The sequence below is a fragment of the Ovis aries genome, chromosome 2, assembly GCF_016772045.2.
Source record: "Ovis aries strain OAR_USU_Benz2616 breed Rambouillet chromosome 2, ARS-UI_Ramb_v3.0, whole genome shotgun sequence".
NCBI lineage: Eukaryota > Metazoa > Chordata > Mammalia > Artiodactyla > Bovidae > Ovis > Ovis aries.
In genome coordinates this window covers 217072099-217090518 of record NC_056055.1, presented here as the reverse complement: position 1 = coordinate 217090518, position 18420 = coordinate 217072099, and the positions used below count along the sequence as shown (strand labels likewise).

The following is an 18420-nucleotide window of genomic DNA, read 5'->3' as shown; positions in this document are numbered from 1 at the left end:
ATGTGGGGAAACGGGCAAGATGGCCCCTATGGAGGAGATGCAGTTTTTGCTTTTCCAAGCTCATACTTCCTTAGTTTCTTATCACCTCTTGTTTTCCTCCCCAACTCCCATTTATTACTCAGTCTTTTCTCTTGCTCTTTCTTTGCTCTTTTTCATCTTTGTCGCTTTCCCTTTGGTTTTGTTGCTGTCCCTATTCCTTAAAATTTTTATGAAGGTAGTTTTCCCTTTATTTCACAGTGTGTTGATATTCAGTAGTACTCCTTACAGTGTTTCAAGCTGAACTAAAAAAGTGTCAAGAAAAAAAAAGTGAAACTGACTTTCTCAAACTGTCTAAAACTTTCTGTTTGAGAGAAAGGAAAAGGTCCAGGTCAGTTCTTATTTTTATTTGAACAGTTTTCCCACCCAAATAAGGAATATAAGAAGATTTAGAGGAATATAGTCATGGTCATGAATAATTCAAATAAATATACATTAAGAATGCAGAACTTTGGGAGCAACCAGTACATTTTATAGAGGATACTGGAAGAACACTAGGGAATGAAGACAAATATCACCTTTTCTTATCATTTTTATTAAAAGGACACACTGGGGGAAAAAAGAGATTTTTTTTCCAATTATAAATCATAAAGTACCCTGGAACCAGGATTTGGATCTTGTTTCTTAAAAGGAAGTCAAATCAAACCACAATAGCAAGCAGAACTTCTTGCTTTTTTGCTCTTGTCTTTTTATATCTGTTCTTATGTACCTTCAGTAAGCTTTTTATAAACAATCAGACAAAACACATTATTCACTCCAGACATCTGGACTTATTTCATTCTTGAAATAGATACATTTATTTCAGATACATACTTTAGGTATATCAAGTTTTCAAGAAAATGTGATTATTTCTATTTAAAAAATGATAAACAGGAAGTTATTTAAAAAGAAAAAAAGAAGATTGCTGAACTGTGGGATGGTCCAATAGTGTTTTCTGCCAAAAGGTGGTGTGATCATGTTGTACAGAGATTCCTGGCATCATATGCTATCATTACAGCCTTGATATATTCAGTGAAATTAAAACGCTCCATGCATCGTTCTTTCTTTGACATCTGGTGCCACCTGCCATGACACCAACCATAGTACCTGGCACAAATTAGATATTCCATAGATGTGTGTTCTTCCCCTTCTTCTTTGAATCTTTCTTGAAAGTGTTCATCTTTGATAATCTTCAAAATGGCATCTGTAATTTAACGTAGAAACTTGTTTTCCTTTAAAGGTTGACAGATAAGCAGACCTTTATTTCAGTACCCAAAGCAGTCTTTGACTCTTATCTGTTTGGGATCCACCATCCTTTTAAAAGAAAATATATATATTGTAAATATTTTTAGTGTTTAGCGCTATGTCCTTTTTTACTGTAAGAATATAGTAAAAAAAAAAACAACAACCCTATTTCAACCTTATCTAGGCCATTTTCTCTGAAGAAAAATTTACTTTGTAGGACCCTTATATATTTATTGATATATGGTGAAGTGAGTTTTGTCATAAAATCCTGGAAAGTAGATTAAAAATTTGAAAGTCCTAGGAGAGCCCTGGAATCTGCCACATAACACTTTGCTGTAACTAACTGAAATTAATGTGAGTGATACAGAGCTCTTGCTTTTTCTTCTCTAGTGAAATTCTGAGAAAGTCATCCAACCTGGAGAAGGACAGCGATTTATCACTCCAGAGTACTGAAGTTCCACAAAAAAGGCACGCATCACTGGGTAAGCTATCCTCTTCTGTCCAGTTTAGAACAGGCCTTTTGGAACAACCAGTAAAGGTCTCATCTTTAAAAGTTGTACTTTTAACAATTCAAGCAAAGATGGAATGCCTAGCCTATCCTGAGAGATCTAATCACTCCTTACAGTTGCCTGAGTGTGGTGGTACAATTATGCAAAGGTCTTGAGAATAATTGGAAATTAAGTTATTACTGAGATACACACTAGATGTTAAGAATTACACACTGTCCAACAATTGACCAGGAACTCTTCCATTGTCTACAGTTAAATGACACTGGGATGGTTAGAATGCCTAGCAATAAAACATATTGAATGGAGTCTCAGAGATTTGTCTGAGCTTTACATTTTATTTGTGAGGAACATGAAGCCCAACAAGGTTAAGCACCTTCCCTGTTGCAGTCATCCAGCTGAGCTGGTACTAGACCAACTGTCAGGGTGGGACTTTCCAGCTGATGGTCTTCTTCCTCCCACTCCACTACTCAGTGGCACAGTCATTCATCGTGCCTGTGTGCTCCCTTCATTCACAGCTAAGCCAGTGGCCCTCAGATGTTAGTGTGCAGAATACCCACATGCTGAGCTTCCTGAACCTTCTGCTCAGGTTCTTCTGCTGCAGATGTTCCTGAGATACAGTTATTAGAAGCCACAACTTGAGAATAAACTCTCAAGACAGCAGGATTGTTTCATATTCATTAGCAAATATTCATTAGGTGCCTGCTATCGTGTAGGTACTGTCTGAACTATTGGAGATATATTAGTGAACAAAACAGAGATTCCTCTATGTCAGAATATGATTGGTGCTCTGGTGGGAAAAAAAAGAACCTTTAAAAATGCCATGTGATATTTAAGATTCTATGACACTAACATTCCAGTGTAAGTTGATAAGCCACATGAAAAAAAAAATTTTGTTATTGTAGTAGGAATATGTTTGTGAATGGTTTTGAGGAGTTAACATGCTGTGGTGAATGATCTCTGGGTGTCTGATGGAGTAGGGTAAAGAACAGAAGAATAAGATCATACTGTTGTGGCCCAGTTAGCTTTGCTCTGTGCAATAGCCATGTATTACATTTCTGGCCAGTCATCTCACAAATGTATTGCTTTGGTCTAGAGGAATGTAAATTCTTCAGCCCAGTGAACATTTTAACACAGTCTACACCCCGCTGATGTTGGTCACTCTATCTTTGAATATTAAGATTCTTTGTTGTGAGGATAATAAAGTATTTCTATCCAAAATTTATAAGTCAATACACTGGCTAACGAATGCTATAGATCTGAACATAATTTTCCAGCTAATGCTCCTAACCCAGAACAGTGTGCCACATTATAAATGGTATTGGATGAGACCACTTTGGGAATTACTTAATTAGAGTATACTGTAGTCTGGACTAATTGCTTCCTCCCATTTATTTGATCTGAAATATCATTCAGAAACCACTTTGGGGAGGAGGGAATTTATGATGTTAAGCAGATTTTAGCCTCCCAATTGAATAATTAAAAAAAAACCCATTATCACCAGATGTGTATTGCTCATTGGCAGATTCTTCAAGCAGATGTTGGGTGTGATGGATTGTGGGGTTAGTGGAGCCACCTCAGATCCTCTTGGCTTGCACTAAAATGATTCCGTTTATTAGGCAATAATATTGGTGATAAAGTTTAATGATATAAACTGGAATGAAAGCAAATGACATCCAGAATGATTGGAAAGAACCCAAGAGCAGACCAAAACCATCACAGTTTTATGTGAAAGGAAAAACTGATGGAATTCAGCATTTTGCCAGTAGGAAAGTTTCATGGAAAAGGTGCATATTTGAACACATTTCTTGTTGTGGAGTATATGAAAGCATAAGGGATATTTATGGATTCTTATGTGCATGTGTGTGTGTGTGTGTGTGTGTATGTGTGTGTAAGTTTGTGTGTTTATTTTGCTCATCTTTTCTTTCTTTTTACAACAGCCACAATGTTTCCTAGTCCAAGTGCTGATTTGGAAAGTACTGAAACAGATACTTTCAATGGTAGTCAAGTGCTTGCCCGGATTCTTAGTTTGGAAAAGGTAATTTCAATCAGTTTATATTGAGCTCATAACAAAAAGCAGGTAAACAAGCACCTCTTAGGTTAATAGAGGACTCTTCCAAATAGGAAGAGCACTCCCATTTGGAGTAATATCTCAGAGAGATTCTATTCTTAGGAGCTGTTTGATAAAAAGCTTAATTTAGAGACATTCTAAATTCCTTAAAGTCTTGGATATTTATTTACTTCCCTGTTAAGTCCCTTAATTGAACTTAAGATTTTCATTTGGTAAAAAAAAAAAAAAAAAAATAGGGTGGCATTATATGTGATCTTTTAATTTTCTGAAGCAGGGAAGAAAAAATGCTGTATGAAAGCAAATGAAGCTATAGCAGCCATCAGACTTGCTGCCTCATCCATACTAATAATGCTTTTGGAAAAATTGGAGCTATAAAAAAATCTCTCCCAAAAGTAATAAAAATCTCTTTCCTTAGCATGGCTTAAAGAGCTTACCTATGGATTTCTGTCTGGTTTACTCACCGTCTTCTCTAAGATTCCAGATTGCAAAATGATAAACATCATTTCTAAGAGGTGTACACTGGCAACCTATGAGCTACGTGTGCATGTGTGCACATATACAAGGATTGTAAGAAATTGAATTTGAATGCCTGTAGGCGGAAGAGGTACCCTTCTGTTAACTGAAATCCCCACTTTTCCTTATGGTCTTTTATCCAACCCGATTCATACATTTAAGTTACTTGGCTGGCATGCTCTTCAGAAATTCAGAGGAGATCACTTTCAACATTTTGCCACCGAGGGACTGTTTCTCTCTCTGTCTCTGTCTCTCTCTGTCTCTCTCTCTCTCACACACACACACAAAAGAATTTTAATAATACATCTACATCTTATCTAGATGTAGATATTTCTTCCATCTGAAACATGGAGACGTAACTCTGATCTTTATTCATGTTATTCATATTCCTATGACCTTAACCACTGCTACTTAATATGTGTCTATTAGTTCCCCTTGAGTTGACATTATGTATAACTGAGGCATCTTAATAAGCTTGTTTATGTCAGTAAACCAAAGAACAATTCAAAATGTATGGAAAAGGCACCATACCTATCAAGGCAATTCTGCCAGTGCTGGTTGATATATAAGACCTTCACAGTCAGTTCAGTCTAGATTTTTAAATCCTGGTTTATATAATAGTTGAGGTACCTAAATCACCCTGTGTAACTGAGGAAACCCCACCATGTGCCCACTTAATTCCAGTATAAAGCCTCCACAAGTCACATCAGGGTGTAAACTAGGAAAAGTTACTTTATTCCATTCCATTTCTTCCATATTCTAATAATTTTATTTTATTTATGATTTTATTCCAATCCAATCCTTCTATATTCTAATACTAGAAGCAGTCTTGTATTATATCAGCTAAATTCTTTAATAGCTAAAACAGCAATGCTATTCTCAAAAAAAATCACTGTATTGTATTGAAATTCCCAGGTTCTCTTTCTCAGATGGAATAAAACTTAAGAATTTTGTGAGGCAGCACAGAGTCATATATCCAGTGGAGATAAGTAAAAAATGAATTTTCTATGTATAGATACATATTTTCAGAGTAGTTGGAGCAGAGAAAGGATATAAAAATTAGAATGACATATTGATGTCTGTGTCAGCAATCTCTCTGATTCCTCTTTCTTTCTGTTTACTGCTTTCTGCAACCCTTGCAAGAATAAGTAGAGAAATCATTTTGGAGTGAATTTATACGTAACGTTCGGAAAGAGATATAGATGAATGACTAGAAGACCTGGCACTTAGAGTATATCCTAGAATAAATGGATCCTGTCTTATTTCATTATATTTAGAAGTTGAATCACTGGAAGGCATAGTGTTGTGATATAAAAGGGGAAGGATGAAGGTAGTTAGCCTTCACCTGACAGGTTGTAAGAATTGATTATTAGGAAGGGTGCATTAAATATTGCAACTCACTGTAATTGGCTCTATAAATATCTAAACAACTTAATAATGGTGAATGTAATCAATATTATAGCTGAAAATAGTGCTACATTTGTGACTAGTCTGTACTGTGAAATATATGGAGGCCCTCCATTATAAAAATGCTTTCTGATTATTGCCTTTGGTAATTACACTGAACTGAACTGATGTATCTTCATATATGTGTGTTTTTTTCTTTAATGCAAAACTCATAAATGAAATCATTGCTTTTCCAATGAAACATAATCCATGTTTTTCTACTTCTTCTAAATAAACACTGTTGATCTTGAGACTAGACTCTGAAGCTCATCCTCTTTGGAAGTCTTCCAGAAATCCTGGCCAGTTTCCCATGAGGTGTCACAAACTGTTAGGACCCCTAAATCTCTGACGCTAAATAGCCAGGAAAAGCTAAGATTTTTAAGCCTGAAGATTTTTGTCAGAGAAGATCTAGTATATTAGGATGTCTCATCATATACAAGAAATGAGTTCAGTTAAAAAAAATCATATGTAAATATTTTAAATCCTAAAGATGACAATAATCACTACATTCACATATTCTCTCAGGGATTTTCATGGGTAAACCCAATGTATTTTAGTTTTAATTTCATAGTTGCTATAATGCAGGAACTTAAAATGGCTATTATGTAGACAGGTTTGTTTCCTTGAAGACTAGTATATTTGATATCTGTATTTACTAACATTGTTATACCGCTTTTCTCACATACATTTTTAGCTTTTACAGCAAAATTCAACTTCAGGAGATATACGAAGAGAACTGTGTGAGAACTATCCAGGTTATATTGCTGATTATGCCTTCTCTTGGACCACTCTAGGGAAAAATGTTCTTAATATATTTTGCCTGTCCAACAAGACCCTTTTAGAGTCTTCTCTCCAAGAACTAACAAACCAATTCTCTCAGGTGAGTGTAAACATTTTAATATGATCAGGGTCTCATAACAATAGCAGAAAATTTACAAAGCAACTCAAAGTGATTCAAAGAGCAAGTCCATAGGTCTCATGGACTAGAAAATGCTGACTGAAATACTGGCTCACATTTGGCATGAATTCATCACACAGAGGTTCACATATGATGTCAAATTCTAAGCAATGACTACTTTCCATTTAAATGTGCTGGATTGAAATGATCCATTAAACCAAAAATATTCAGTTCAGTTCAGTTCAGTTCAGTCGCTCAGTTGTGTCTGACCCTTTGCAACCCCATGAATCGCAGCACGCCAGGCCTCTCTGTCCATCACCAACTCCCGGAGTTCACTCAGACTCATGTCCATCGAGTCAGTGATGCCAGCCAGCCATCTCATCCTCTGTCGTCCCCTTCTTCTCCTGCTCCCAATCCCTCCCAACATCAGAGTCTTTTCCAATGAGTCAACTCTTCGCATGAGGTGGCCAAAGTACTGGAGTTTCAGCTTTAGCATCATTCCTTCCAAAGAAATCTGAGGGCTGATCTCCTTCAGAATGGACTGGTTGGATCTCCTTGCAGTCCAAGGGACTCTCAAGAGTCTTCTCCAACACCGCAGTTGCTTTATGGTTAATATAGAGATGGAATCTCATCTTTGTAGATGAAATTTGACTTTGGTTTATGGTGAATGAAGATTGACTGTTTTTTTCTGAGATCTTTAAGTGAGATTACTCAGGATGTAATGTAAGTTTAATAATTAAACTCTCAGAGCCTGGTAATTCACAGAAGCTAGAATAATGGGTAAATGTTTCTTCTGAGATAAAACCTAATTTAAAACTTTGATTTTTATGAAAGAGTAACCCTCTTTCCAAAATATTATATACTAGAAACAAGAACTTTATAATATGAAGTGCTAATGACCTTTTTTATATGCTTAATTATGATGTGAAAATAAGAAAATATTTTTTATCATCTTTTTTTAATAAAATTCCACATACAATGAGAGTTCACAAAGTCAAAATTTTTGAGTTCCCTCAAAATTTTATAAATGAGAATAAATTAAACATGTTCACATCTAGCATTTTCCCCTTTGATCCTATGAATTTTATTGTATGGATGGAGGTTTGTGACATTCCAGGAGGCGGTGATCAAGACCATCTCCAAGAGAAAGAAATGCAAAAGGCAAAATGGTTGTCTGAGGAGGCCTTAAAAACAGCTGAGAAGAGAAGCTAAAGGCAAAGGAGAAAAGGAAAGATATACTCATCTGAATGCAGAGTTCCAAAGGAGAGATAAAAAGTGAATAATGCAAAGAAATAGAGGAAAGCAATAGAGTAGGAAAGACTAGAGGTCTCTTCAAGAAAATTAGAGTTACCAAGGGAAAATTTCATGCAAAGATGGGCACAATATAGGACAGAAATGCTATGGACCTAACAGAAGCAGAACTTATTAAGAAGAGGTGGCAAGAAAACACAGAAGAACTATACAAGAAAGATCTCCATGACCCAGATAACCACAATGTGTAATCACTCACCTAGAGCTAGACATGCTGGAACGCGAAGTCAAGTGGGCCTTAGAAAGCATCACTACGAACAAAGCTAGTGGAGGTGATGGAATTCAAGTTGAGCTATTTCAAATCCTGAACAATGATGCTGTGAAAGTGTTGCACTCAATGTGCCAGCAAATTTGGAAAACTCAGAAGTGGCCGCAGGGTGGAAAAGGTCAGTTTTCATTCCAATCCTCAAGAAAGGCAATGTAAAAGAATACTCAAATTACCTCACAATTATACTCATCTCATCTCCTGGCAAGGCTTCAGCAGTACGTGAACCGAGAACTTCCAGATGTTCAAGCTGGATTTAGAAAAGGCAGAAGAACCAGAGATCAAATTGCCTCCATCCGTTGGAACATCAAAAAAGCAAGAGAGTTCCAGAAAAATATCTGCTTCTGCTTTATTGACTACACCAAAGCCTTTGACTATGTGGATCACAGCAAACTGTGGAAAATTCTTCAGGAGATGGGAATACCAGACCACCTTACCTACCTCCTGAGATATCTGTATGCAGGTCAAGAAGCAACAGTTAGAACCAGACATGGAACAATGGACTGGTTCCAAATTCGGAAAGAAGCGTGTCAAGGCTGTATATCGTGAACTTGCTTATTTAACTTATATGCAGAGTACATCATGGAAAATGCTGGGCTGGATGATGCACAAGCTGGAATCAAAATTGCCAGGAGAAATATCAATAACCTCAGATATGCAGATGATACCACCCTTATGGCAAAAAGCGAAGAGGAACTAAAGAGCCTGTTGATGAAAGTGAAGGAACAGACTGAAAAAGCTGGCTTAAAGCTCAACATTCAAGATGAAGATCATGGCATCTGGTCCCATCATTTCATGGCAAATAGATGGGGAAACAATGGAAACAGTGACAAACTTTATTTTTTGGGGTGCCAAAATCACTGCAGATGTTGACTGCAGCCATGAAATTAAAAGATGCTTGCTCATTGAAAGTAAAGTTATGACCAACCTAGACAGCATATTAAAAAGCAGAGATATAACTTTGCCAACAAAGGTCCATCTAGTCAAAGCTATGGTTTTTCAAGTAGTCACATATAGATGTGAGAGTTGGACCAGAAAGCAAGCTGAGCACCGAGGAATTGATGCTTTTGAACCGTGGTGTTGAAGAAGACTCTTGAAATTCCTTTGGACTGCAAGGAGATCAAACCAATCCATCCTAAAGGAAATCATTCCTGACTATTTGTTGTAATGACTGATGCTGAAGCTGAAACTCCAATACTTTGGCCACCTGATGTGAAGAACTGACTCACTAATGCAGGAGGAGAAAGGGACAACAGAGGATGAGGTAGTTGGATGGCATCACTGACTTGATAGACATGAGTTTGAGCAAGCTCTGGGAGTTTGGTGATACAGAGGGAAGACTGGCGAACTGCAGTCCATTGGGTTGGAAAGAGTCAGACACGACTGAGCAACTGAAATGAACTGAACTGCACTGAAGTACAGAGTGCTTAAATTACTCTTCATTAACCTGAGTTTTCCAAATGAACTGGATTAGAAACACTGTTATGATAATGCCAATTCAACATAGAGCACTTAGAATTCTATCTCAACAAACTCAGAAGCCATATAGAATGTATGGCTGAGAATACCTTGTTCAAAATCACATTTTCAGCATGAAAGACCTTGAATTAAGATCCAACTAAAGCCTGACTACTAGTATGAATGAGCTTATTAAGAAAATTGTTTGGGGTGGGAATATAATGAAGAAAATACTTCTAAAGGTATTATCTGGGACCTGGGATCCAGAGCAAGAGTAAAGATCATGACTTTCTTTTATTTGTTTGCTTAGAGTACAAGATGTGACTACAGGATATTCATTATAAATCATTATTATAACTAAAGTTCCTTGTATTGCAACAGAACTTTGGAAATATTTTGTTAAGTATGTGTAATTGTAATAGTAAACATTTTCATATATTTGTATATATATATTCACACATTTATACATAAAACACCTAAATTTTAAAGGTTTTCTATGCAAATAATATAAGGTCTACTAATGGATCTGCATGAGGAAATGGCAGCCCACTCCAGTATTCTTGTCTGGAGAATCCTATGGACAGAGGAGCCTGGTGGGCTACAGTCCATGGGGTCAAAAATAGTCAGACACAACTAAGAGATTGAGCAGGCACTACTAATGGATATAGAGAGTATTTTTCTATATGTCCTAAACTAGATTCTAGAGAAAAACAAACTTATTACTCAGAAGCTAATTTTATTTTAAGAAATTAATTTTAATTTCCCCAAACCCAATTTCAAGTATTTTGTTTAAATGGTTTTGTTAACCAAACATTAAATATGCCAACATCTAAAATTATAGGAAAAAATTCAATTATATGTAAAAACATTTGAAATGGTTACAGTTTTTCCAAGTAAAGGATTGCTAAGTCACTTCAGTCGTGTCCGACTCTGTGTGACCCCATAGACGGCAGCCCACCAGGCACCCCCGTCCCTGGGATTCTCCAGGCAAGAACACTGGAGTGGGTTGCCATTTCCTTCTCCAGTGCGTGAAAGTGGAAAGTGAAAGGGAAGTCACTCAGTTGTGTCCGACTCTTCATGACCCCATGGACTGCAGCCTACCAGGCTCCTTCGTCCATGGGATTTTCCAGGCAAGAGTACTGGAGTGGTGTGCCATCGCCTTCTCTGAAGTAAAGGATTACTTCAAACTAAATGAAAATCTGAATTATTTAACTGAAACTCTAGACTTTCAGTGTTTTCAAAGACAGTCAGCTCTGTGGTTACAGATATTGAAGTCTCGTCTCACCCTGTCTGTGGTTTTATTTTTTTAAGCTATCAAGTGACCCAAACAACCAGAAGACAATGTTTCAAGAAATGGTTAAGGTGCTATCCTTTTTCTCACAAGTACAAGAGCAGACAGCTGTGTGGGAGCTTCTCTCTAGTTTTCCAAATGTGTTCCAGAATGACAGCACACTGAGCAATCTATTTGATGTGCTTCGAAATGCAAACAGGTAAGAATTACTGTTCATAACGAAATCTTTTTTTTTTCTTCTAATGTTACCTTGAAGATCACTGCTGCTGCTAATTTGCGTCAGTCATGTCCGACTCTGTGCAACCCCATAGACGGAAGCCCACCAGGCTCCTCTGTCATAGCAAATAACCTTTCAGCACTCACTGCAGATTTTGGCAGTGAATGTGAGGGTATTAGATAAGCAAAGGAGAAAGATACACTGTGGTCATCAGGGTTATTGACATGTATATAGGGAAATGAACACTAATCATAACATCAGTAATGTCAGTTGATATCCCAGAACTCTGAAAAGATGGTAGAGCAGGACCAACGGTTGATTGGAATGGCACAGTCTCATTCAGGGACAACAAAGGCTCTGTGCATCTAGTATTTTACATGCTCAAGATGAAAATATTTCATTGGGTTTTTGGTACTACACGGTAAAAAAAATAACCTTGCATATTGGGTTGACTTTATTTGACATATATGACACGAAGATTTGAAAAACTTGCAGAAGAAATCCCTTTAAAGTCTGTTTTCCTCAAAAATGAGATCTGAGCATGCTAGCATTTAGAATTTGATGAACACATACTTAGGTTTTGGCTGTGATGCCTAGCTAATTTGGAAATGTGCATTAAACAAAACAACTGCATTAACAATCAGTAATTATTGGTGCCTGTTACACGCCAAACACTTTACTGGACCCTTCATATATTTCACATTGAAACTTAACAACAGAACTATCATTTATTTCATAAATGAGATAATAGAGGGTTGTAAAAATTAAATAATTGATGATCTTGCAGCTAAGAGAGTTTGAACCTGGGGTTTTATACTCCAGAAACCAGATGCCTCTCTAATATGTCACTAAGAGCACAGTGGATTCCATTGTTAATGTCTGAAGCACCAGAAAAGAGTTTTCTCATCTTCTCTGGAGAATCTAAGTGTTTATATCTGTTCAAAGACCTTGTAATAAACCCTCATGTTGGTACATTAATTTCATTTGATTCTCATAACAGTGCTTTGAGATTGAGACCACAGATATCTGCATTTATTAAAAAGAAAACACACCTTCATGGGGGTCAAATGACTTTTTCAGGAAGGTCAAAAGACTTCCTCAAGGTTCTACAACTAAGTAAGTAAGTGGTAAAGCTAGAACCTAAACTCAAGGAATCTGAATCCAAGACCTGTGCTCTTTCCACAATAAATAACATGTTGTAACTAAACTATAAAAGAAGTAAGATATTAGTAAATTTGATTTGGTCCTCATTTTGGCTCTTCGGGATATTTTCATTCACTCAGAATTTTGACACTTGGTTCTCTTCCTCCTTTGTATATTCTATTTTAGAAAACAAACAGGTAAATCGATTAAAGGAGAAACGGGATTGTTTGAGTTGTACAATGTAGCAATGAAAGGAGTCAAGATACTCTTGAGACCACAATAAGATATCACTAACACTCACTACATTGGAGAAGGAAATGGCAACCCACTCCAGTGTTCTTGCCTGGAGAATCCCAGGGACGGTGGAGCCTAGTGGGCTGCCGTCTATGGGGTCGCACAGAGTCGGACACGACTGAAGTGACTTAGCAGCAACACTCACTAAAATGGGTTCAGTTTTCAAAGATGAGTGACCCCAGTTGCTGGCAAGAATATAAAGCAAATAGAATTCATACATTGCAAGTTAGAGTGTAAAGTGATATAACCATGTCAGAAAACAGTGTGACAGGTTCTAAGGAAGCTAAAAATAGAACCATGTGACGTAGCATTCTACCCCTGGTTATTTACCCAAGAAAATGAAAACATATGCCCACATGAAGATTTGTATGCTAATGCTTACAGCAGATTTATTCACAATAGCTAGAAATTGAGAGAAAAACAAATATCCCTAAACAGAATGGATGAAAAATTGGAATTCTACTCAGTTAAGAATAATAAACAGATTACTTTATCACACAACAGCATAGATAAATCTTATGAATATTATGCTGGCGAAAGAATCCAGTCCAAAGGAAAAAAAAAAGGAATACATACTAGATGTGTAGATATTGTATTATTAACAAAATTAATGTACAGTGTTAGAAATCTGAACAGTGGATATTGGGGCAACTGTTGGAAGCATGACAAAACTTTTTTAAGGTGATACTTTATATCACCTTAAAATATATATCTTATTTAGCATGGTGGTTACATAATTGTATATATTGTCAAAGCTTATTGAATAATAACCTTAAATACGCTCATCATGTTGTATGTGAATTATACCTTAATGAAATTTGGTTATTAAACAACAAATAAAAACCAAACTCCCACAAAATAATGCTCACTGAAAGGTGGAAGATCCAAAAAAATACCCTTTGGTCAAAAGTAAATTAATTTAAAATACATTAGACATCATTTTGATAGAGCAAATTACATAAGGACATTGCACTGTGGCTATTTTAATTCCCTTAAAATTTAAAATAAAATTATTTCATTATACCATAGATATGTTCTCAGGTAGTGATTAGAATCTTGTAAACCAGTCTACATAATAATGAAAACAGCTTTTAAAAGAAATAGCTTCAGATTATTTTAAAGCAGATGACATATGACTTTTTCTAACCTGGATAACTTTCTTTAAAGCAGTTGATTTTTACTTATTTATTATTTAGCTAATTAATTAATTTAAAATTGTATTGCCAATTTATATAGTTGTTCTTGCTAACATGAAAGCCTCTAGCTATTCGTGGGATTTTTTAGTGTAATAAATTCGGCATATGCTGCATTTTGTAAATTTAAGGTGCACAGGGTGTCACATGATTTTGAGCACTTGGTGTGCTACTATCATCAAGGAATCAAATTTTAAACTTTATTCTTAATTCATTTAAATTTATTAGAAAAACTTTTAATATATTTGAAACAACATGGGTATGTGAATCTACTTTTCACTGGTAATTGCAATGAAATTCTAATACAGATTAAATATTTTCAATGAAAATTTAGCATCTGAGTTGAGATGCTTCATTAGTGTAAAATATAGTTTGAAATCTGAAGATAATGCAATAAAAGATAAAATACTAATATATTTTATATTGATTAGATGTTGAAATGATAATATTTTAGATATATTGGGTCAAATAAAATATTATTAAAATTAATTTCATCTGTTTCTTTAAATGTCTTGCATTATATTTATGTTAAAAGACCTTTTATGTCAACCATTTTTTAAAGTCAAATCTTCTTTATATTATTATTAAAGTGTCACTAAAAGCTGTTAATTCTTCACAAGTGACTGTATTTTGTCACCAAGTCATTGGTTTATCTTACTCTTTGTTGATCAAGTAATATGAACAAATAAACTGTATAAAAACTCATTGCTGTCATTTCCTCCAGCAGTTTTGTAAAGCTGTAACTTGTTATATAGTTCAGTCACCAAAACCAGATTGCAAAATGTCAAGATTATGACAGAGGTTAGCAAAAATGAGCAATCTCAAAAATCAAGAAAAGCATATGAAAAAACAGGTGATAGTCACTATTTATGAGGAGGAAGTGGTATACTTAGATATGAATCACAAAAACCCCTTTTTAGATGACCTTACAAGGAGACTTGTTTTGGATAACTTCTATACGTATATGATGAACAGGACAGAAAAACAAAACCAATGAAGTGAAGTAAAATTATCTTCATCAATAGTTTAAAGGATCTCATAGAGGATGGGGGTCAGGTGTCATTTTTTGGTCGCGTTTTGATAGAAAAAGATGAATTACGTCTACTGACATTTTTATTAGTTATATTAATAACAATAATGCTGACAATGAGATTGCCAAATGTTCAGTCTTTGAAGGTGTTACTTTGAGACGAAAGATCAGCTGAGTCAAGCAGAGACCAAGCTGGGCGAAGGCTGGCAGAAATCTCCAACCTCAGAACGTTTACCTGGTCTCCATACTCACCAGGATTCAGAAACAATTCAAAAGTCTGAGAACCAGGAGATTCTTGGGGCAAATATAAAAATGCCTGACATATCAGCTGTTAGGTATACAAAGCACAGGCGAGAAAAATTCAGCCATCCCACCATGGCCAAACACACAGCTGGAAAGACAAGCTAACAATGACTGTAGCTCAGTGCAGAGATGGTCTGTCCTCCTCTTCTCTGCCATGCTGGGGCAAAGCACCAGAGCCAAGATGTAGAGGAGAAAGAGCAGAAACTTTGAAATTAGACACAATCAGCTTTATTAATTTGGATAACCTTGTGTAAGTTATTTAACTTTTGAACTTCAGTGTTCCATAACAAGACAAATGAATTGACTTTATGGAATTATTAGAGAAGCAAATAAAATTATAATTCTATAAATATGCATGCTAAGTTGCTGCAGTCATCTCTGACCCTTTGAGATCCAGTTGACTGTAGCCTGCCAGGCCCCTCTGTCCATGGGATTCCCCAGGCAAGAATACTGGAGTGGGTTGCCATGTCCCCCTCCAGGGAATCTTCCTGACCCAGGGATTGAACCCTTGTCTTTCTGCAGCTCCTGCACTGCAAGCAGATTCTTTACCACTGAGTCACCAGGGAAGCCCACAAATAAATAGATATATGTTTATATATCCATACACATACCTACTAGAAATTAGAGAACATTCAAAAGTTAACGCTCTGAATATAATAGTCATTCATGGTTAGGAGCTAAAATTAAAATGATCTTAATTTAAATATTAAAAATTCCAAAAATATTGTAGAAAGTATATGCACATGCTGTTGCTGATGTGACCTTTCAGTTGACTAAGATACATATGGAAGAGCTATTAGCTAATATGTACTACATTTAACTTCACAATAGCAAATCTTTAACAAAGCCTTTTGTTCTAAGTTACCACTCATATATATATATATATATTTATATATATTGCCTCACAGTATTTGTGAAATTCAAACATACTTGTACAATGCTAACATTTTTTAAATGTACCAATGACAATAGGAGATAAAAAAGAAGCATTTCTTAAGTCGGTAATTGATTTTTTGGAAATACTGAATGAACTCAAGCATGAACAAGTAAATTTGCTGATTTTTCATTCCCAGTGTAGACTGCCCATCTTATTAGTAACATAAAAATCCTGGGAAGACAATGCCAGTTAGTTTGGATATTAATTTTGAGCTACCCCTTGGAGCAGTGCCTGTGGGCTACTTAGAGGATAGAATGCAGTCTCTAATTAGGGCAAGCTCCCATTTAAAAAAAAATTAACATTTGTTTAGCAAAAGATAAATATTTATCAAATAATTAATAATTATTCTTGAAAGTGGATCCTTTATCTGGGCTTAATTTTTAATGAAAATAATTTCCAATATTTAATTTTTTTCCTTTAAAAACAAAAAAAGAGGTATCCTTTTATTAGAAACTGCTGTTTCTAATCACTTATTTTTAGATTTTAACAACAACAACAACAAAAAACTGATGTGAACTTCACTCCTTACTTTAAGACCTTTTAGGCTTTAGAATCCTGTATGGTTCAAGAATACTTTGTTGGGATTTTGTGCATGAACAGACAAACAAGCAATTAAATGACAAAGCAGCATCCTGTCTTTTATGTTATAAGAATAATTTTCAATACTGTAGCTATTTTCTTCTTGAATAACCTTTTGTTTCTGTCTGCAAATGTTGAAATGCAATCTGGTTTAATTGTTTTTCGACTTGTTAGTGTGCTGCTGGTTGTGCAGAAGGTTTATCCACGTGTCACAACTAACGAAGGTTTCAGAACTCTCCATAAATCTGTTAAACATCTGCTGTATACCCTGGACTCCCCATCTGAAGGTATTATATTTCTATCTTTCTGTATTCAATTCTGCATTGCAATTCTGTATTCAGTTCCATTAGGAATAAAAAACAAAATGCAACTGAAGCAACCATTTATGCATGACATTATTCTTAGGTGGGAACATATGTTACCATTAAATCTGGATCTTTAGCTAACCAAAGTGTGGAGACAAGGAGAAATGGTTGGAAAAGAGGCTGTGACTCTCTAGGATTTTTATTTTTATGAAAATGGTCTCTCTTAGCTATATTATAAAGCTATGTTTATGCTTGGTACGAAAAAATAAATATCAGAGAAAGGGACTAAGCCTCAACAAGTAGATTTCTACCACAACTTTTTGAACAAATGCCTACACTGAATTGCAGTACTTTTGCCCTTTTTCCCAAAATTTGACTTTTTAATCAGAATGAGTCTTTGGATAAAACTCACCCTTCAGCCAGCCATCTTGAAAATTCATGATGGATATCAGAGCGTGAATAGATCAGTATAGACCTACTGTCCCACCCAGTAAGACATACGATAGCATCTTGCTAGTGAATCAGAAAAGATCATCTTTGCATATAGAGAAGTGCACAGACACACACACAAACACAGTCATATACAGACAAACATGTAGGACTATAAGGAATAAATCCCTACTTCACAAGTGAAATGTTTGGTTAGTATTTACTGCTTCTGAATGAGTTTAGGAATAGGCTTTCTCAACTGAGCTTGCCAGCTTTTAAGTATGTAGACTTGACTTTTGAATTATAGATAAGTAATCAGGTCACAAGCTGATTGTTTATTTACAAGATCTTAAACTATTTTCATATAAAATGCTGGTTTTAAAGGATTTAAAGACTTCTTGAAGGAGGATCTAACATACTCTTGGATACCAATTTCTTCAGTTCAGTTCAGTTCAGTCACTCAGTCGTGTCCGACTCTTTGCAACCCCATGAATCGCAGCACGCCAGGCCTCCCTGTCCATCACCAACTCCTGGAGTTCACTCAGACTCACGTCCATCGAGTCGGTGATGCCATCCAGCCATCTCATCCTCTGTCGTCCCCTTCTTCTCCTGCCCCCAATCCCTCCCAGCATCAGAATCTTTTCCAATGAGTCAATTCTTCGCATGAGGTGGCCAAAGTACTGGAGTTTCAGCTTTAGCATCATTCCTTCCAAAAGAAATCCCAGGGCTGATCTCCTTCAGAATGGACTGGTTGGATCTCCTTGCAGTCCAAGGGACTCTCAAGAGTCTTCTCCAACACCACAGTTCAAAAGCATCAATTCTTCGGCACTCAGCCTTCTTCACAGTCCAACTCTCATATCCATACATGACCACTGGAAAAACCATAGCCTTTTCAGTCACAGAATTAATGACTAGCTTGCAGGATTGATTGTTGTTAAATTCAGTGGTCTTCATGAGCATTAGGGTTAAAA

At 36.0% G+C, this 18420-nt stretch overlaps 1 protein-coding gene across 1 annotated transcript in view; it reads left to right on the top strand.

The window, feature by feature from the left end:
• The window catches only part of ABCA12 (ATP binding cassette subfamily A member 12), a 204189-nt gene that overhangs the window by 81888 nt on the left and 103881 nt on the right, over window positions 1–18420 (top strand). The window contains exons 4-8 of the mRNA XM_042244200.2: window positions 1651–1742; window positions 3707–3804; window positions 6491–6676; window positions 11040–11218; window positions 16890–17002. Coding sequence (XP_042100134.1) covers window positions 1651–1742; window positions 3707–3804; window positions 6491–6676; window positions 11040–11218; window positions 16890–17002 — 668 coding nt within the window. The remainder of the gene's footprint in view (window positions 1–1650; window positions 1743–3706; window positions 3805–6490; window positions 6677–11039; window positions 11219–16889; window positions 17003–18420) is intronic.